A 22,253-nucleotide genomic window follows, 5' to 3' on the forward strand; every position below is an offset into this window, starting at 1 on the left:
TCCCCCTGCTTGTGTTCCCTCGCTCGCTAGCTGTCTGTCAAATAAATAAATACAATCTTTAAAAAAAGTTTTTTTTTACTTCTATTCCAGACCCATAAGAAAGAGCCACAGAAGTGACAGATATAAAGAGAGAAACATGCATGGAGTTCAAACTCAGGCCACACTTTTGAAACTTCTGCATGCTCTGCATAGTAGACCTACGGATGTGGTCGGTCCACAAGAACAATTTCACAGATGGCACATTCTGATCCGTAGCTTTCTACCCACTGGTGTGACACTAGAGTTTGACCCTGATGAGCCTATCAAAAGATACTGTAAGAAACTGGTTGATACATGTAAAGTACATTGAAGCAGTGTCTGAAAGATAAAAGCTTTCAATACATGTCGGCTATTATTATTATTATTATTGCCACAATTGACTGTGCTTCCATGAGGACAGCCCTTGTGGGCTCAAATACAATATTAGCTATAGACATGGTTTTGGTCTGGGGCACGTGGGTGGCTCAGTCAGTTAAGAGTCTGACTCTTGACTTGGCTCAGGTCATGATCTCAGGGTCGTGGGATCGAGCCCCACATCAGGCTCCCCACTCAGTGGGGAGTCTGCTAGTCTCTGCGAGTCTCTCTCTCCCTCTGCCCCTCCCCCACTGCTTTCTCTCTCAAATAAATAAATTAATCTTTAAAGAAAAGGTTTTGGTCTTACTCTTAGAAAGGAATAAGCCCTATGTTTCATTTATAGATCTCATGGTCCCTTTGAGGACAACTGTGAGTTTTTGGCATCAAGGTGACCTCTTCAAGTTCCTTCTCCTAAAAAAGGGCTACAGCCCACCCACCCCACCCCACCCCCAGGAACTTCTCAGCAGGCCTGCTGACTCACGAGGCTGCAGGAGTAACTTTATCTCGCAGCGTTCGGAAGGAAGCCATGAGAGCTGTGGAAGAGGCCATCCGTAAGCTACGGTGAGCGCTACTATTACTTATGCTGGATCTGCCCTGGGCCAAGCAGAGGGATTAATCATTAATCATCAAAGCTATTTCATTCTCTGTGCCCCACAGAGACCAGGCAAGAAGAGAAACAAAGAGGCTTCCTAAATGCCCTTGGAAAAGCCAAAATATTTTTCTCTTTTGTAAAAATAAAAACTCTTAATCCTACAGAAGGTTCTGACTCTGCTATTGCCTGGCTCAGCTACACACTTTTACAGACTCAAGTTGTTTAAGACAGAATGAAAAAAAAAAAAGTTCAATATCAAAAAGGAACTTACCAGAATTCAAGGGTACTAAAGCAGTGTATTTACACGGCATTTTTTTCTACCCTAAAATATGTGCTCACCAGGATGGAAGGAAACCCAAACACATGATTACACAGGAGAGGGGTCACCCACTCTAGAAGGCTTGCGGACCTCTTACTAATCATTGCCCACTATACGAGCTCAGAGACCGTAATTTCAGTGGTTCAAGATCGTCCCAGCATAAAATATTCTTCACTTATTGCCCAACAAAAACGGACAAGAAGTGTCAATGTTTTTCTTTTTTTTTTTTTTTTAAGATTTTATTTATTTATGAGAGAGAGAGAGAGAGCACTAGCAGGGGGAGGGGCAGAGGAAGAGGGAGAAGCAGACTTGTGCGGAGCAGGGAGCCCGACCCGGGGCTCGATCCCAGGACCCTGGGATCACAACCTGAGCAGAAGGCAGACGTTTAACTAACTGAACCACCAGGCGCCCCATGAAGTGCCAATGTTTTTCTATCCAAATTTAATCTCTCAAAATCTCATGTCAAATGCCATGTCTGACTTTTTATTTGGAAAATACAGTTACAATAGGTCACCTTTTCAATATAGCTCCTGAGTAACAAAGGATTATCACAGAGTTCGCACAAGCAAGTACCGATTGTTCCATATACAAACACAGACTTTTTTCCTTCTCATCCGAGAGCAGGAGAGTAGGTAGGAGGGGAGGCAGGAACGGGAGGGAACACTAAAAAAAAACAAAAAAAAACCAAAAAAAAAACCTACAACAACACAAAATAACCCAGCAAACAAGAAATGTTGGTGACCATGGCTCCTATTCCCCTTACTGCTACACCCACCTCGCTCCACCGATTCGGCTCCACAAATGCTTTCTCTACATACTAGTCACACAAAACTGACAATTCCTTGGCTTTGAGGATGACAGTCAAGAAAATTCTAAAGTTAGCTCATTATTTTATATCAACATATTATCAAATTCCAGAAATTATTAAGAAAGACCAAAATATTTCCCTACGGTGAATTATGCCTCGGGAGTCTTAATTCCTGAAATTTTAGTCTCATGTAGGAGGAAGGCGCCTTTCTTATTCACTCTCTCTCTAAGCCTACTTTTTAAACTATCTCAGTATGAGTATCAATGAATACTAAGAGTTAAAAAGAAATTCCTTTCATCTGTTGCCATTTTTTAAACTTTAACCAAAGTCCATGAAACAGAAGAAATAAGAAGGAAAACTCAGTAAGAATAACTCTCGAACATCTAAATGGGATTACAGAACACCTACAAAATGTATTGGATATGGAACATATCAACACAGGTTTCCAAAAGTACGAAATTTCCGATTCATTTCAATTGAACGCAGCTCATGGGTCGTTCAAAGGTGCTGATCTAATGGCCCCGCAAAACATCTTTAACTAAATGTTGAACACCGATTACGACAACAGAAAAATTAAATGATGGTCTGAGTAATAACACCACTGGTTAACGATATTTTTCCATAGAGTTTTTTCCGAGGATCATCTGAAAGGCCAACCACTAAAGGGAGAGGGTCACAATACATAAAATCCCCTTGCTTTCAAATACAAACCCATGGTCTAGGAACATTTTTAAATTTTTCTTCCCACATTTTAGCTCTTTCAGGACAAGAGTACTCCTACCTTGCTAATGGGTTTATCGACAGTTCTCCTTCATTTCCACCCCTGCTTCCCCAACGCTGGTCAGACATTGGACTCCTCGGAGCAGGTGCACAGTATTGGGCCAGAACTTACCCTTCCAGAAGGTTCATGGTGGTGGGAGTCACTTCGGCAAACAGAATTACTTTTCCAAGTCGCTCTGTCTGCAGATTCTGTCGGTAGATGTCTAAGTTAAAATCTTCTGAAGAGAAGGCCTCCACGTCAGTGACCACAGGTAGAGCAGATGGGGTGATTTCTATTTCAGACGTGTAGGATGAAAGAAACTTAAGGGAGACCTTGCTGGATTTTATGACTCCTTCAGGATCCACATGTTTCCCCAGCCACCGCATAAGAGGATCCCAGATTTCCTGTGTTATAAAGAAAGAAATGAAAAGGTCGTAATTTGGCATTACACGAGGTGATGGTAGCCTTTCCCTAAAATGCCACTTTGGTAATATAAGTACTTCCTAAATTATGACCAGTAAGAGCTAGAGTAACCTATTCCAAACATCTGTGCTATCATACAGTAGACGATAAATACACGAAGTATGCTTACAGCACAAAAATACACTTGACCCTTGAACAATGCAGGTTTGAACTGCAAAGTTCCACTTAACTCAGGCTTTGTTCGATACAGTACAGTGCTATAAATGTATTTTCTCTTCCTTATGCTTTTCTTAATAACCTTTTCTCTAGCTTACCTTCTTGTAAGGATACCGTATATAATACACAAATCACACAAAATATGTGTTAATCTGGGATGCCTGGGTGGCTCAGATGATTGGGGGTCTGCCTTTGGCTCAGGTCCTGATCCCAAGGTCCTGGGATCAAGTCCCGCATCAGGCTCCTTGCTCGGTGGGAGGCCTGCTTCTCCCTCTCCCACTCCCCCTGCTTGTGTTCCCTCTCTCTCACGGTCTCTCTCTGTTAAATAAATAAAATCTTAAAAAAAAAAAACAAAAAACGTGTTAATCGACTGATTGTTTATGTGACTGGTAAGGTTTCCAGTCAACAGTATGCTATTGCTAGTTATGTTTTTGGGGAGTCAAAATGCTTTGCTGTAGATTTTCGACCATACTGGTGGGGGGTGGGTTGAGAGGGGTGGAATTCCCACATTGTTCAAGGGTCAACTATAAACTGTTCAGAAGCCAGGATCCAAAGTAATAAATACAGCACCTTATTAAACTTTGTATCCTACATTATATCCCAAATCCTTAAAAGTCTTTCCGGCTCTAGAGTTCATTAGTAAATCTCTAGTCTGTGCTTTTTGCAGAAAATTTACAGCTTTAAACTTTCGCCCCTCAAGGAAATTCATTAACCTAGCTGGGGAAATACTGTAAAATGCCTGTGAAAGGAGTCACGAAAGACAAGAGCATTCGCTCTCCCCCTCTGGAGGACCTCTATCTCCTCTCCTAGACAAGCTGACCCCCACCAGCCACTGACAGCTCACCAGCAGGGGGGACATGATTTTTACATGGGGAAATAACGGGGAATCCAACAGCTGCTTTCTCTTTGTCCAAATGTGGGTCCAGGGGAGTTGAGAGGGAGGCAGAACCTACCAGAAACTTCGCCTAACCCAGAACAGAGCTCTTGGAAAAGAGCTCCCAGAAAGCTGCAACTTCCTCTCAGGCCCTGGAGGATCCACCCTGAAGGACCTCCCTCTGGGGTGGGGTAGGAGGAGGGGCACCAGGGAACTATGGGATCAGGGGAGTCATCACCCCAAGAGGCCAACACCAAACGTATTAATTAAGATCAGATAGTCACAGTAAACACAGATCCAGGCTCTTAAGCCACCTTTAAGCAAATGCTGGGCCTTTCTAAAAAGGAAAGGTGGTCCTTCTGTTAACACAAGGGTATGTCCCAAAGGTGCATGTGGCCGCAGAGAAGCAGCTTCCAAGATGAAATTTCACTGAACTAAATGCAACTAATGGACCATTAAAACTCACTTCCACTCGACGAAAAATACAGAGGATAGAAAAACAAGTTAAATAACCTTGGGAGGAAGGAATCAGAAGAAATCGAGAAGATGAGTCTTTTTACAAAACAAAAATTGGCAAGTTAATGTCACGGGGGCCCCAAAGGCAGAAGGGGGGATGGGAGGGTGAGACCCCGTCTGGATATGGAAAGACATGAAAGACACGATCAAATACAGCAAGTGGCTCTTCACCGCGTTCTGGTTTGAACAATCAAGCTGGAAGAGACATTTTGAGACAATTAGGAAATCTGAATCTGGACAGTATGGACCAAACAACAGAGATTCACTGCCAGGTGCAGCAGGCATGGTGACAGCACTGCGGTGACGGAGAAACACAGCCTTCGTGTTAGAAATGCGTATGTGTCAGGGCACCTGGGTGGCTCAGTCGTTGGGCGTCTGCCTTTGGCTCAGGGCATGATCCCGGTGTTCTGGGATTGAGCCCCGCATCGGGCTCCTCCACTGGGAGCCTGCTTCTCCCTCTCCCACTCCCCCTGCTTGTGTTCCCTCTGTCGCTGGCTGTCTCTCTCTCTCTCTCAAATAAAATCTTGAAAGAAAGAAAGAAAGAAAGAGAGAAAGAGAGAAAGAAAGAAAGAGAGAAAGAGAGAAAGAAAGAAAAAAGAAAAGAAAAGAAAAGAAACGAAAAGTGTATGTATCACGGTACCTGTAGTTTGCCCCCAAAATAGATGAAGCAAATAAGGCAAAATGCTAATAACTGTTAAATTTAGGCCGTGTGTATTTGGGGTATCTGCTGCACTATTCTCTCTATGCTTCTCTAGATTTTAAACTAACATAATTAAAAGTAAATAAAAGAGGGGCACCTGGGCAGCTCAGGAGGTTAAGCAACCGACTCTTGGTTTCGGCTCAGGTCAGGATCTTAGGGTCGTGAGATCAAGCCCTGTGTAGGGCTCTGTGCTCAGCACGGAGTCTGCTGGTCCTTCTCCCTCCCCTTTTGCCCCTTCCCCCACTCACACACACACACACGCTCTAATAAAAATCTTTAAAAAAAAATAAAAATGTAAAAAAAAAAAAAGATAAAACACACCCAAATGGTAAAATAAACATTAACTATTATAAAAATATCAGACTTAACTAAAATGTTTTGTCAACCCATTCACGCAACAAATATTATGATATTATGGGGTACCTACCATATGGTAGACTTTCTCGTAAGTTCTGAAATTCAGTTGTGAACAAAGGGGCCAAAGTTCCCATTCTCAAAAGTCTTATGTTCTAGCATGGGAGTCAGATCATTTTTAAAAAGTCATCAGCACAAGACATAGAATGTTAGACAGTCATAAGTGCCAAGGCGAGACGATAAGCAGAGAAGAGAGGTAAGACGTGCTGGAGGTAGGCCATCGTGGGGAGGGCAGCGAACCCTGGGGGGAGGGAGGAAGAGAGGGTGGGACAACGTAACGCGAGGATTCCAAGAAGGAGCAGAGGAGAGGCATGAGGCATATGAAGAGGGAGGGAAGGGCCAGGAATGCAGAGCAAGCCAGGAGGAGGCTATGGAGCCCGGAGGATGGAGGTAGAGGGGCAGTCATGCTGTGCAAGGCCTGAAGGGCCACAGTGGGGATTGGGCCTTCACTCTGGGGCAACGAGGAGCTCTGGAGCCTTCGAGAAAGGGAGCATGGTGACCTCCCAATCACAGTCACTGCAGGATCGATCACTCAGCAAACTGCCCTGAGTGCAGGTTAAGGGCGAGCACACTCGAGGAAGTGGACACCACTCAGGAAGCCTCTGAAGCTCCCGGGAGGGAGATGTTAACATCTGGACAGGCGTCACAGTGGCCATGGGCCTGACGTAGAGGCCACGAGATTCGCGGACAGATCACCTTTGGGATGTCAGAGGAAATGGGGAGTCAAAGATGTGTTCAAGCAACCAATTCAGCCAACTTTATTTGTAAAACAAGGAAATAAAGGCTTACTTCTCTTTAAAAAAAAAAAAAAAAAAAGGAGCCCAACCTTTTTGGCCTAAGCACCCGGAAGGATGGAGCTGCCACCGGAAATACTGAGGGAGGGAGGGAAAGAACAGGTGTGGACGGGCAGAGCCAGTTCTGAGCACGTCACATCTGAGATACTGGTTAGGAATGCTTGGAGGCAGAGAATAAGCAGTAGGACATGTGAGTCAGGGACTTAGGGGAGACGTCCACACTGAGGACATGAATTTGGGGATCTCCAGACTGCGGATGATAATTTGAAGGCAGGAGACAGGCTGAGAGCAATGACAGAGCGACTGTAGATGAAAAGAGGGGTTGCACTGGTTTCCTGGGGCTGCTGTTACAAAGTCCCACAAGGTGGGGGGCTCAGAGAGCGGAAATCCATCCTCTCACAGTTCTGGAAGCTGGAAGTCCAAAATCAAGGTGTCGGCAGGGCCACGCTCCCTCCGAAGGCACCAGGAGAGACTCTGTTCTAGGCTTCTCTCCTGGCTTCTGGTGTTGCTGGCAATCCTTGGCTCCCTTCCCAGTGTCTGTGTCTCTTGTCCTCTTCTTCAAAGGACACGAGCCATATTGGATTAGGGCCAGCCCTGGTGACCTCATCTTAACTGGATTATGTCCGCAAAGACCTTATTTCCAAATAAGGACACACTGGCAGGTTCTGGAGATTAGGACTTCAATGTACGTTTTGGGGGGTCAAAATTCAACCCACAACGGGTGTCAATGCTTAGATGTCAGGAAGATGAGGAGGAGACTGCAAAGGACACGGAAAAGACAAAGGAAAATCAAGTGTGTGTGTATAGGGTGCAGGATCTCCCTGGGAATTCTGGGGCCCAGTTTCACAGGTGGCAAGAAGATAGGAAGACGATGGTAGGGCAGTAAGAAGAGGGCTGAGCACTTGCCACTGGACTCTACAAGGCAGAGCTCATCAGGTGAAGGCAAGCCTGATGTTAACAGGCAAAGGAAAGAAACCACAGACGCCGGGAACAAAACTTTGGCAAGGAGTTTCCTCTAGGGGAAAAAGAAGACTGGGGCAGTGGCTACAGGGAGGAAGGGAGTCCTCCAAACAGACATGGTTTGGTTAAATGAGAGAAATAATAGCATGTGTTTTAATGATGATGTGAATCGTCCAATCCAGAAACGTAACAGGTGAACAGGTAAGGGCTGGATCCCAGTGGTCAAGCAGAGAGGTCAGCTTCAGGAGTACAGCCCTCATGCACTGGGATGGACAGGGTTCACATCTCCGCTAGAGACACCCAGCCTGCTTCCCACAGGGTCGCAGCCCTCCCCCACCCCTGCTGACTGCACAGCCATCCAGGACAGCGTGGGAACTCGTCTACACTACCACTATTCTGCTCCCAGGCGGCAGGGAGGTAGGAAGGAGTCCAGGGCTGAAGGCGGTTGACATCACCTTCAGATTCCTTCTGTTTTTCCTCAATAAATAAATAGCAAGATCATCAACTAAGATTGAAAAGAAAAAAAGAGGCTTGAAAAGGCAGAGTGAGAAAATGAGGAAAGTAGGGAAAATAGAATGAGCAAGTGGAAGAGTTCAGGGTCCACTCCAGGTTAGTGTTTCTGAATTCAGAGTGAGCAGGTGGCACAATTCTGTGCTTTTATCCGGCCACGCCCAGCTACAGAGCTATGTGGAATAGATGCAGAGGAAGCTGAGGGGGTACATAAAGCAGCAAAGTAACTGACCAACTGCACGTGAGGCCCTGATGGAGATGTAAAGATAAATACTAGGATGATCCTGGCCTCGGAGCTCACACGTCAGTGGGGAGGATGGCAAGAGGAGCACTCGAGGACAAAACAGGAGAGGACAGTTCCAGAGGGAAAAGCAAAGTGCCCAGGAGGAATGCAAAATAGGAAATGATTCTGTTTAAACAAGCACCAGAAAGGTTGTCAGGAGACGGCAAGCTAGAGTGAGCTACCAGAAGCTACAGCACTAACTTTCCATCTTTGCATGAAGAACCAAGATACATTTTATTTTTTAAAAGATTTTACTTATTTATTTGAGAGAGAGAGACAGCAAGAGAGCACAAGCAGGGAGAGTGGCAGAGGGAGGGGGAGAAGCAGGCTCCCCACCAAGCTGGGAGTCCAGTGCGGGGCTTGATCCCAGGACCCCAGGATCATGACCTGAGCTGAAGGCAGACGCTTCACCAACTGAGCCCCGAGGTGCCCCTCAAGATAAATTTTAGAAAGAATATTCCCTGTTCACTGTTATTTCTTTATATAAATTCTATTAAAGGAAGAAAACAGAATGAATAAATAACATACAAAAGTAACCCTCTGTTATGGACTGAACATTTGTGTCCCCCCAGAATTCACACTGAAATTGAAATCCCCAAGGTGATGGCATTAGGACATGGGGGCGTTCCGGAGGTGATTAGGTCATGAGGGTGGAGCCCTCCCAAAAGGGATATGGGAACGGCCCTTATACAAGCAACTCCAGAGAGATCCCTCACCCTCTCCACCAGGCATAGACACAGCAAAAAGGCAGCTCTCTGCACCCCAATAGACGGTTCTCACCAGAACCAACCATGCCAGCACCTTCATCTCAGACGTGCAGACTCCAGAAGTGTGAGAAATAAACATCTGTTGTTTATAAGCCACCTGGTCTCTGCTATTCTGTTTTCGCAGCCTGAACTAAGGCACGTCTACACCTGAAATCTGGCCATTAGTTATAACCAGTGCCTTGGACTGTGGTCAGTGCCCTTAAGGCATAAAGCGAACAGACCTGAATTGCCTTCATCATATTTCCCCCGGGGCAGTCAGATGTCACAAGGGCATCGCAAAGGCTAAAGATGCATATCGGTGAACAGGTTAAATCACAAAAATAAAGGGAAAATAATCTGGATAACAAGTATTTCTTAACTAACTGCAGTTTTCATTGACTCAAGCAGAGTTATGGTTACTCAGTAGCTATAGCAATGTAAATTTCCATGCAAAGTCGATGAAACCAAAAGAAACAGCTAGCACCACTAGTAACACTTTCAGAATGGGAATAAAGCAGGGACTCTCCTCTGGAGTGAATTATCCAACTGGCCACCTATACGCCATTCAGCTAAGAAATACACATGGAGCACCCACTATGTCTCAAAAATAGTACCACAGAATAAAGAGGGGAGGACGGACGGGTGTGTATACAACACAACTACAGCCTAGTATGGCAAGTGTTTAAATAATGCATTCAAACCAGTCAAATATACGCATCCTTTGGCAAAGTGGATCAACCTGACCCATCAAATTTAACGACTTATTCTTACTTGCATACAAGTTAGGAGCCAGATTCTCAAGGAATTACATTATCACTGTTATGTCTACTAATTACTAAAGTAATATTTCCAATTACTTGTTTTTGAAAGCAATATATTAGAGATGCACAAAGATGAAAAATAAAATTGATGAAAGCAAGGCACATGGGGTTTTGTGTTCATGCCTCTTTCACATAATCCCTCAAGACGTACCCAGAGCCAAGTACATTACTCAGAACAAAGATAATCTAAAAGATATAAAATGAGACCTGGAACCTCTTAAGAAAGATAACTGTATACCACCTATAATTCTCCTAAGTATTTATATTCGCTACAGTGAAATACAACTTAAAGTCGTCAAGTAGGGGCACCTGGGTGGCTCAGTCGTTAAGCGTCTCCCTTTGGCTCAGGGCGTGATCCCAGGGTCCTGGGATCGAGCCCCACATCAGGCTCCTCCGCTGGGAGCCTGCTTCTCCCTCTCTTACTCCCCCTGCTTGTGTTCCCTCTCTCGCTGGCTGTCTCTCTCTGACTGTCTCTCTCTCTCCGCCAAATAAATAAATAAAATCTTAAAAAAAAAAAAAAAGTCGTCAAGTAAAACTGAGTACACAGCACATACTTAGGCTCCTCCTCTCATCATCCCTGGACAGGGGAATAAAATTCTGGTTGCAAAACATATCAAAATTACTATCTGGGGGGCGCCTGGGTGGCGCAGTCGTTAAGCGTCTGCCTTCGGCTCAGGGCATGATCCCGGCGTTCCGGGATCAAGTCCCACATCGGGCTCCTCCGCTAGGAGCCTGCTTCTTCCTCTCCCACTCCCTCTGCTTGTGTTCCCTTCTCTCTCTGGCTGTCTCTCTGTCACATAAATAAATAAAATCTTTAAAAAAAAAAAATTACTATCTGTTTGATGCCAATCTGCCTGATACGTCCTCTCAGAGGTACTCAAGTTATAATGACTTACTGCAGAAATAGTGGCTAACAGGAAAAAAGAATTAATTCATGATTCTTCGTTTAACTACTAATGACCACCAACGCAGTATGGAAATGCCACCCCCAAATCTCTCTAATTTTTTAAATTCAATTACCAGAGCGTAGCAAAAATGTCACTTCTTTAGGGAAGACTTCTCTGACCCACGACCTTCCCAATCTGGGTTAGAACTCTTATTCATAAACGGTGACTTTAGAGAACTCATCAAATTGTAATTCTATAATTTATATAACCATTTATTCAATGTCCTGCTGTCTTGCTAGAATGTAAGCTCCATAAAGACAGCATATACACATTTCCGTCTTGCTCCCAACTGTATCCATGGCAGCCAGGACCAGATCTGGCAAATAGTCCGTGCTTAATAAGCATTCACCATACAAATGCACGTTAAATTCCTTATTAAGAAAACTCCACAAGTTACATATATATAAATATACGTGTCTGTATTCCAAGAGGTAAAATGCAAAAAAGGCACTGAAAAGAGATGGTCTTGATATGGATACATAAGCCTCAAAAAGAAATCTGGAATCTTTGGGGGCGCCTGGGTGGCTCAGTCATCAAGTGTCTGCCTTCGGCTCAGGTCATGATCCCAGGGTAACGGGATCGAGCCCCGCATCAGGCTCCCTGCTTGGCGGGAAGCCTGCTTCTCCCTCTCCCACTCCCCCCATTTGTGTTCCCTCTCTCGCTGTGTCTCTCTCTGTCAAATAAATAAAATCTTAAAAAAAAAAAAAGAAATCTGAAATCTTTGAAAGTTGCATCAGTCCTATTGAAAACAAAACAACTGCTATCAAATTTCACCACAATGAAATTCATAAAAGTCTTCTAATTAGTGTTATTTTGTTAACATTTAAACCATAAGAATTTATGTATTTACCGTCCTCTAAGATTTCAAGCTTATTGAATACAATTCAGGTGAAACCAAAAACTGAATGTTTTATAGTCACATAAATGCTGGCCCTTTGAATTAGCCATAGCAGCAGGGAAACACCAGCCATTCTCAAGAAAAGTGAATATGGCTTTATTTCTTATTGGGACATGTTGCACACGACATGAAAACCCCAAGGAATCCACACACAGAAAAGTACTAGACTAGTAAGTAAGCAAGCTTACCAACGTTGCAAAATACAAGGTCAATACACAAAAACTGGGTGTATTTCTATATACTAGCAATGAGTACCTGGAGTCTGATCTTTTTTTTTTTTAAATAATACCATTTTCAGTGGCATCAATAGACCTGAAACATTTAGGGATAAATTACACAAAATGTGTCAGACCCGTACACTGAAAACTACAAAACACTCCTGAATTTAAAAATTTTAAAGCCCTATATAATTGAAGAGATATACCATGTTCATGGATCAGGAAACACAATACTGTGAAGATGTCAATTCTTCTCCAAATGGACTTATGGATTCAATGCAATCCCAATCAAAATCCCAAGGTTTTTTTGCAGAAATTGATAAGTTGATTCTAAAACTTGCACAGAAATGGAAAAGACCTAGAATGACCAAATAATTTTGGGAAGAAAAGAGTTGGAAGTCTTAACATTATCTGATATCAAGACATTCTAAAACTGCAGCAACCAAGACAGTATAATATTAGCATACAGATACAGATTACTGAAACAGAACAAAGGCCAGAAAAGAGCCACATGTACATATTCAATTGACTTTTGACAAAAGCACCAAGGTAATTCACTGGAAAAAGGATCATCTTCCAATACACAGTGCTGAAACAACTGAACATCCATATGCAAAAAACAAAACAAGACAAAACAAGACCTTGACGCTTATACCTTCTGGGTACACAAAACTTGAAATGAATTGCAGACTCAAATATGAAACTTCCAAAACAAAATAAATGAGAAGAACTTTCTGACCTTGGGACAGGTAAAGCTCTTCTCAGATAAATCAAAAGCATGAGCCATAAAAGAAGAAAATAATAAACTGGATTTCATTAAAACTAAGAATTGCTGCTCATCAAGAGATAATGTTAAGAAAAATAAAAAGACAAACAACAAACTGACAGAAACTATTCTCAATACATATATCTGACAAAAGATTTGAATCCATAAGAAGAACTCTTAAATCAGAATTATAAGAAAGCAAACCATTCAACTTAGAATATCAATGAAAAGATTTTAACAGACACCACCCAAAGGAAAACATCAGCTGGCCAATAAGCACATGAAAACCTGCTTAGCATCATTTGTCACCAGGGAAATGCAAACTAAAACCACAAAGAGCTACCACTACACACCCACTAGAATGGATTAAATTTTAAATTTTGACAATATCTAGTTTTGGCAAAGAAGTGAAATAACTGGAACTTTTGGAGATTACTGATGTGAATATAAAATGGTACAATGAGGGGCACCTGCATGGCTCAGTTGGTTAAGTGTCCAACTCTTGATAGGCTTAGGTCATGATCTCAGGGTCGTGAGATGAAGCCCCATATTGGGCTCCACACTCAGCCGGGAGTCTGCTTCTCTCTCTCTCTCCCTCCATCTTTGCCCCTCCCTGCTCATGCACTCTCTGTCTCTCTCTCTAAAAAAAATAAAGAAATCTTTTTTTTTTTTTTTTAAGATGGTAGAGTGATTCTGGAAAACAATTTGGCAGTTTTTTTTTTCTTGAAGATTTTACTTATTTATTTATTTGACACAGAGAGAGAGAGAGAGAGAGAGAGAGAGAGAGAGAGATAGCACAAGCAGGCAGTGGCAGGCAGAAGCAGGCTTCCACCTGAGCAGAGAGCCTGATATGGAGCTTGATCCCAGCCCGCACCCTGGGATCATGACCTGAGCCCAAGGCAGATGCTTAACCGACTGAACCACCCAGGTGCCCCAATTTGGCAGTTCCTTATCAAATTAAACACATGCTTAACTATATGACCCAGAAATTCTATTCCTAAGTATTTACCCAAGAGAAATAAAAACACACATCCAAAGATTTGTACATGAATGAATGGTCATAGCATAACTTTACTCGCAATAGCCAAAAATTACAAACAACCCAAAATATCCACTAACAGGTGAATGGGTAAATAAGCTATGGCTTATTCATACGATGCAACACTATGTGACAATAAAAAGGAATGAACTACTCATATATGCAACAACATGGATGAATCTCAAAAACATAATGCTGGTTTTTAAAAAAGAAAGGACACAGAAGAGTATATACGGTATGACTTAAATCAGATGAAACTTCAAAAAAGACCAATTTAATCTACATCATGATGGAAAGCAGATCCAAGATTGCTGAAGCTGGTCATGGGGGTGCAGAGTGGATGAGGGCTGACTGAGGAAGAGAAGGAGGGAATCCTGTAGGGTATCGGAATGTTCTACCATCTTGACTGTAATGGTGGTTACTCAGACATAAACCCCACACTGAAATGGGTGCATTTTTTTTTTAAGATTTTATTTATTTATTTGACAGAGAGAGAGAGAGACAGCCAGAGAGAGAGGGAACACAAGTAGGGGGAGTGGGAGAGGAAGAAGCAGGCTCCCAGTGGAGCAAGGAGCCCGATGCGGGGCTCGATCCCAGGACTCTGGAATCACGCTCTGGGCCGAAGGCAGACGCTTAACGACTGAGCCACCCAGGCGCCCCAGGTGCATTTTCTTGAATATAAATCATATCTAAAGTTGATTTTTTTTTGAAAAATGTAAATAATAATAAGCTCATGCAACACTAAAGGATAACTAAAGTCCATGAGAGTCCATAGTCACTCACGCCCAAAAAACATCAGTATCCCAACTTCTGATGAAATGAATGCTTACTTTTACTCAGACTGCAAATACACAGGAGTGGCTACGCTAAGGTTAGTTAACATATTGTAATGTCTGCTACAGGAAGTGCAACTAAGATCAGAGGCGTTCAGTATTCTGTGTCACACCACATTAGAGCATTTCACCCCATCTCTCGTCCTATCGGCTACATCCACCCATCTAACAAGATCCACTGGGTGAAATGCAGGCACACCTCTAACTCGGCGATGGATTCAAAATATTTATTGCCATCCTTTGTGTGTGGGTGCTCCTTTTCCCAAGAAACACCAAATAACTGATCTTAACCAATAAAGGTTTTCTATCTCAAAGAACATTTGCCTCATTGTAAATAATCGAATTAGTTGTGCTTCACTCATAACACTGTCAGTTGCTAGGCAACCAGAAGTAGGCAAATCAGAAAATAAATCCACAAAGACATGGAATACAAGCTCTTTTTATGGGTGTCTCATGCTCCGTTAAATACTCTCCAGGAAACAGGAGCAGATATTCTTCTACTCTCATGGAATTTATATGAAGCAACCCCAATTCTTACTATTAGTATTTTCTGAACAAAATAGTCACAGTCAATTTCACATTGGCTCAGTGTCTTCATGCAGGAGATGAAGGCATACAGCACAGAGGATTTTTATAATCAAAAGATGTCCCTCCTGGAAGAGCAGGATGGTTCTGGGTCCCGACCTCATTTAAGGCAGGGATTGCTCATTTGCCAACTTCTGGGTGGACTTTTATTCTGAGCACCAGTCCCAAGCAGAGCAGGGTCTGAGATGAGTGTTCTCCTCCTAATCCTTATGCAGATGCTTCTGTTCAGCCCCTCTGACCCCACTGCAGTCTGATCATCCCTCGCCTACCTTGTCCAGATTCCTCTTTAGACAGCGCGGCATCCCGTTTGGGTTCCCAAGACCCCTGCCTTCCTGTTTCCCCAAATATGCTCAGCCACCAGTCCCAAGCACTGTGTTACCCCGGAATGAATGGACTGGACCTGGAGGGGCTTGCAGCCTTAGTGACACAATGAGGAAACCAATCCATGCCCACAAACACCCAGGTCACCTACTACCAAAAGACACCCACAGGCCAAAATGAACCCACAGGGGATGTGTTTTACTTGGGCCACTCATTTTGAACTAGTTGCTAACACTTAAAAATCACAACATTTCACACCAAATATCCTGTTGCTTTGGAATAAATGGAAAATCTTTCCCACATGGCAGTAACTGGCTGGGGCCAAGCAGCATCGCCCTCGTTACATGGGGATACACTCTCCTGCTGGACTCTTAGATGCCACCTCTTCTGCCCCATATGCATTAGGGTTTGAGATCACTCATCTTGGTCCTGTATCAAGTCTGGCATCAATGAAGCGAGATCTCCCATGGGGCCCTCAATGCTTCTTTCCAGTTAGATCCGTCTTAATTCCTCAGAGGGAGTCTAGTGATACCAACTCTCAAGATAGAAGGGGTCCAACTTGGCAGTTCCTCAAAGGTTAAACAGAGTATTAACACATGCTCCAGCAATTCCATCCCCAGATATATACCCCAAAAAAGTGAAAGCAGGGGCACAAACAGATACTTGAACACCCATGTTCTCGGCAACAGCCAAAAGGTAGAAATAATCCAAGTGTTGACAGATGAATCGACAGACAAATGGACAACCGAAATGTGGTTTATACATACAATGGAGTATTCATTAAACCATACAAAGGAATGAAGTTCTGATAGATGCCATGTCATGAATGGACCTTAAAAACTAGGGCTGATGCTAAGTGAAACAAGCCAGATGCAAAGGACAAATATTTATCTATTTATTTGATTCTATTTATGTGAAATATCTAGCATAGAGAAATTCACAGAAACAGAGAGTAGAAAAGAGGTTACCAGGAGCAGAGGCGAGAAAGGAATGGGGAGTTATTGATCAATGGGTACAGAGTTTCCATTTGGGGTAATGACAGAGCTCTGGAAATAGACAGTGGTAACGTTTACACAACCTTGTGAAAGAAATTACTGTTACTAAATTCTGCACCTAAAAACGGTTATAGCATATCTGATGTTTCACCTATTTTAGCACAATAAGAAAAGAAGAGGGATCAAGGTCTTAACCCTTTGCTCTGCCCCCATCCATCCGCCCGGCACACAGAGAGGACATGAAGGCACAGCCTGTGTGCCACCCAAGCCCTCAGCATTAATGACGCCCAAACCACACAGACAGTAAGAGCTGGAATCGAACCGAAGAAGCCCAAACTGCCTGGTTCCCAAATGCCTGCACTAATTCCTATCTCACGGTCTCCCCTAAGAGGACCTAGCCCAAAGGAAAGCAACATAGGACCTGCCTATTTACTCTAAGCAAAATGTTGAGGGCATCACAAAGAAAGACACAAATTCAATATAACATGCAACTGAGAAAATGATAAAACAGATATATGTGGCTTGGAGCCAGAGTGCGTGGGAGGGAGTAGAGTGTTTGGCAATAGAAACTTAAATCTGGGGGCGCCTGGGTGGCTCAGTCGGTTAAGCATCTGCCTTTGGCTCAGGTCATGATCTCAGCGTCCTGGGATCGAACCCCGCATCGGGCTCCCTGCTCAGTGGGGAGTCTGCTTCTCCCTCTCACTTTCCCTCTGTGCTTGGTCTCTCTCAAATAAATAAAATCTTAAAAAAATAAACAAATTTGAAGCTTGGGTCTACTGCTAATTAACTCTGTCTATTTAGGCAAGCCTAGACCAGGACATTTTCAAAGAAACAAAGTTTTATCATTTAAGTGAGTTATCACTCACTACTCTCTGCTTTCTCGGAAAGAGACAGTATATCCAGAAGGATTCCACCGAAGGGCTACTTAGGGAACTGTAGGCAGTTAAGAGAAGCAAAGAGCTAAGGGATGGGAAGCACTTGGGCCAGCGATGGGCCTGAAGGAGTAAGAGGCCGGAGCTGCCCACAAGGGCCGGAGGCCAAGAGGGTGGGGGAAATCTGTCCACTTGCTCCCCTCCTGCCTGTGCACGCCTGTGCACCCCTGTAGCCGAGAGCCACCAGGGCAGGAAGGGGCAGAGAATAAGGGGGGCAGGGTAAACTGGGCAGCGGCCAACACACCTGCCGAGGGAGAACCCAAAGCTGCTTGGAGCCGGCTGGGGGGGGGGGGGGGCTCTCTGCAGTGACTGCCTCTCACACTGCGGCCCTGAGGCTCCACTTGGGCCCAGCAGCGAGATGAATTTCGACACATGCCGATCCTCCACTAGTGTGGAGACCACACCTGGGACGGTAACCCAGCAACGCCAAAGAACTTAGGATAGATGGCATCAGGTACCTAAGTCCCAGGGACAGGAGTCCCTGTGAGCTGGACCCGCCGCCGTCATTCTAGGTCCCCACGCCTGGGACACAGGAGACAATAAGTGCCTGTTCAACTGTATTCCTTTTATTATGTAAAGGGATCGCTCAGGCTCAGGCTCTGAAAGGCCACAGATTTACTGCATTTTTTGTTACCTGCCAACTAGTGAAGACCACAAAAGGCTCGGGTGGAGCAGTAAAACAGAGGTAATGAATAAGGCATTTCTAACAAGGCTGCTTTTATAGGCGTCACACCTCCACGGGGCCAAATGGGCTCATTTTCGAGGTGAAATCTATTCTGCAAGCGCGCGGAGCAGAAGCCAGCCGTGGGCGGCACTGGAAGGGGGGAGGCGTTCCAGGTCGGGGCTCGAGCCCCGCTTCCCCGCGAGAGGCGCGCGCTTCCACTGACAGCGCTCGCGGGTTTGGGCTCCACATCCGTAGAAGTCTCCAGGGCCTTCATTAAGCCTGCCTGTGTGAACCGCCCGCCCTTTGTCCTGGTCCAACACAAACAGGCTCCTAACGGAGCGGGACCGCGGGGGCAGGGGGAAGCTAGGAAAGCTCCGGCACAAGTGGGGGCGCCCGAGGCGGCCGGTCCCGCCGACGCGCACGCAGCTCTGAGTCATGCCAGGCGCGGGCCGCTGTTGAGCACCCATCACGAACAATCCGCTCAGCATCTGCGGGCCTGGCCTCCAGCCCTCGAACGCGGTGTGGGGCTCGGCAGACCCCTGCGCAGAATCGGGCCAACAGCTTCGCCACCCGCCAGCTGGCAAGCACCGCCTCTTCCGGGCCTCAGTTTCTTCATTTTTAAAACAAGACACCTGGAACATCCCTTTCGGTTTTAACATCCAAGGCTCAGCTTCGAGATTCGATGTGTAGTCGCAAATGCTGAATGCGCAGTTAAAACCGCGCCATCGTCTCGAGGATTCCAATAGGAAGGACCTGTTACCTGGAAAGGCGAGCTGGAGCTGGTGCGAGGGGCCTTGAGAGAAGGCCCCTCCTGCTCCAGGCCACTTATTTTAGCAAAGGTTCATCTGTTTGACAGGCTGTCACCTGGACGCTCTGGAAAGCTCAGAGAATCCCAGGGCACACCAGCCGTGTCCTATGGGACAGGGAGGGGCATAGGACACTCCTGGATGCGTTCACAGGAGAAGGTACTCCTAGTTCACGGCAAGGAGCAGCTGACCAACCAGCATGACCACGGTAGTTTCTAGATGGGAAAGCACATTAGTTAACAGATAAAAACCCTCACGCCTTTCTCCTAAACTCCTAAACTCCTAAACTCCACCTTGTCAGTGTTCCTTGACAGCCGACTCTTTTAAACTGTTTAACGTGGTTGTTTATGAAATTCCCATCATACCTGAATATGTATGACAGAACTAGATTGGACAGGCAGCCAGTCCGAGCTGGGTGGGCTGTTTGCTGCCAGCCTGTCCCCCGAGGCCCCTCGGGTGTCCCAGACACGGGAGCAGGGGAAGCGTTTCACCATACGTTAGTGGGAAAAGCCAAAATGCTTCTTAAGTGTTCAAACAAAACGCTCTTACTAAATGCCTACTATAGGCCAAATACTGGGAAGGGGCATAAAGATTAACAACATATGGTCCTTGCTTTCAAATGATCTTGTATTACAGTTTAATGGGGCAGACAGATATTCACATAAATAATACAACAGCATTCGTACACTACTTACAGTTTACCAAAAAAAAAGTTCTTATGGAAGCAAGCAATCAGATCTAAAGTTCCCAAGTCACAATACTTGGTTTAGAAAGTTGAAAGAAAAACTGTAAATCCTATACTCATGACATGGTCATCAGTGGAATTTTCCTAGATCAGGGGTAGAAGCCCTTTGTTGGGCATAAAAGATCAACTAGTTGCCCTCCTAACACATGGCTCCAAGATGTTTTATGTTCTGTAATTCAGGATTTTTAAGATATAGCATAAGAATTTGAGACCTGCTGGCTAATGTGAAGATGGGATGTGCCCATAGCACAACCCAGTAGGGTGATGACCAGCCATCCAGAACCACGACAAACCAGCAGGCTACTGGTTTTACTTCAAATAAAGAAAACAAGCCCAAGGCCAAGTACAAACTAACACCGCTCTCTTGCCAACTCCTAGAAGCCACGATGTCAAAGCCTCGTGCTCCCATAAATAACTTACAAGTTGTATGCTTTGTGTTTTACTTTAACGCAGTAAAGTACGCATTTCCAAAAGGAAAAAAAAAAAAAAACCTTATCAAGAAAATGTAGCAAAATGTTAACAAGGGTGAACTGAGGTGAAGGCTACACATGGTTTATGTACTATTCTTTCACCCTTTCTTAGATTTTCTTTCCTTTTTTTTTTTTTTTAAATAAAAAGTTGAAGTCAAATGAAGAGATTTGTTCCTGAGGCTCTAAGGCCCCTCCAGCTCTGACATTTGCTATATATTTTTGGTTCTGCCATCAATCCTGGAATCATCAAAGACACAGAATTTGTAACAAAAAACTAAAAAGCAAAAAAACAAAAAAATTAAAAAAACAAAACCACCACCAAGAACACCTTCTAGCATTTCACATTTTAGCTGAATCAGTATGACCCCTGTATCGGGGCAGGGACGCTAAGGCCACTCCGGGTAAGAACACGTCCCTGAAAATCCAGATTGCCATCATCATGGGCCCTTCCCCTAGAGGCCTGGATCTGGAACAGTCCACACGCAGGACCTACTCTCCCTGAACACAAACCCCAGTGCGTTCATGAAGCTTTTCAGTCTATGTGGAATCAGTGTATTAATAACAGCTTATTGGCACTGAATGAAAAACACACAAGTCTTAATCTTGGGTCTTGAATCGGGTCCAGGTCCTACGTAATACCTGGCTGGAAGGGATACAGCTGTAAGCATGCTTGGTGACTGGAGGCTATGTCGTGAGACCTGAGGTTTGAAACCAGGATTGGTAGCTTAACAAAATTTACTGGTTGTAGAAAAAGTAAACTTGCCTCTAGGGAAGTGAGCTCAGACTCACCATTCTGACAGCAGCCCCTGGTGGCCAGTTTAGTGAAAAGTGTTGGCTCTGATGCTTGAAAGCTCTGACCTTGCCTTAACGAAGGTTGCTGCAAGCAAGACAGTCCACTCTAGGCAACAACTGGGGGGTGATTAGGGAAGCAGCAAAAATTCAAACTACAGTATACCTTTGGGTCACATAAATTGCCAAGTCATTAGGTTACCTGTCGCTTGCATTAAAAAAGAAAAATGTAGTACTGTCTTTGAAAAGTAGAAAAAAAAAATGAGAATTCATTTTGAAAGGGCAAGATAATAAGACCAGGCAGGTAATATTGACCTTAGTGTGAAAGTTAACCTCATTCCTTAATTGTGTAGAAAACCTGTGAATAGTCAAGGAGCAGACTCCTACACAAAATAAAGCGTGTTCTGTCTACTTCCCGACACAGCACCACCCTAATTTCCACATACCAAATACTGGGAATTCTTTTTGGAATATAAGGAATTGCTCTGTGTGGCAGAAACTTCTAGAAAATGCTATCATTCCTTCAGAGAATAAAATAAAACAGTCAAGAGTGTAAGGGAGGCCCCGATCCCTATTGCCGCAGATTCACCGATTTACTGGCTGCAACTAGAAGAATGTTCAGAGGCTGACAGTTGGCTTCAAAGGGGGAGACCTATAAGAAGTGGAAGCCACGAGCTCCAAGCCGACTTCTTCGTAAGGTGCACTCTGTCCTCGGCCAGGAGAGAACAATCTGGAAACAATCTGGTGGGCAGCTGCTCTCATCAACAAACTGTTTATTGTAAGAAAGTGGCGGGGTCAAAGGCTAAACATCAACCCAAACCGAAAGCATACGGAGCAAAAATCAATACCGTCCCTGCTGAAGAAACCAGGACTTCTCGTACAGAAAAGAGAGGGAGAGAAACTCCCACCTCACTCGGAACGGGCAAGCGCCACACCAATCCGCCGTATTTCTAGGCTCGGTTGTTTTGCATGCTATTACGAATGATTATTTGCTGCTATTTTCAGAATGGCCTCATAACAAGGGCTAAAATACAGCATTTCAGGAGACACAGAAATCTACTTTCCAAATCACTTCCCCGAAAAAGTTACACTGGCTTCTACCTGGTTGTTTCCTTC

At 44.4% G+C, this 22,253-nt stretch overlaps 1 protein-coding gene across 7 annotated transcripts in view; it reads right to left on the minus strand.

The window, feature by feature from the left end:
* Positions 1-22,253, minus strand: part of HLCS (holocarboxylase synthetase) — a 208,848-nt gene that overhangs the window by 136,543 nt on the left and 50,052 nt on the right. For all 7 annotated transcript variants that reach the window (XR_015724268.1, XM_045813556.2, XM_045813558.2 and 4 more), the window contains one exon: positions 3,005-3,276. Coding sequence is in view for 6 of the 7 variants with exons in the window: in XM_045813556.2 (XP_045669512.1) it covers positions 3,005-3,276 (272 nt within the window). In the remaining variant the exon portion in view is untranslated. The remainder of the gene's footprint in view (positions 1-3,004; positions 3,277-22,253) is intronic.

This window comes from Ursus americanus, chromosome 4, assembly GCF_024610735.1.
Source record: "Ursus americanus isolate L20-20 chromosome 4, mUrsAme1.1.p, whole genome shotgun sequence".
Taxonomy (NCBI): Eukaryota; Metazoa; Chordata; class Mammalia; order Carnivora; family Ursidae; genus Ursus; species Ursus americanus.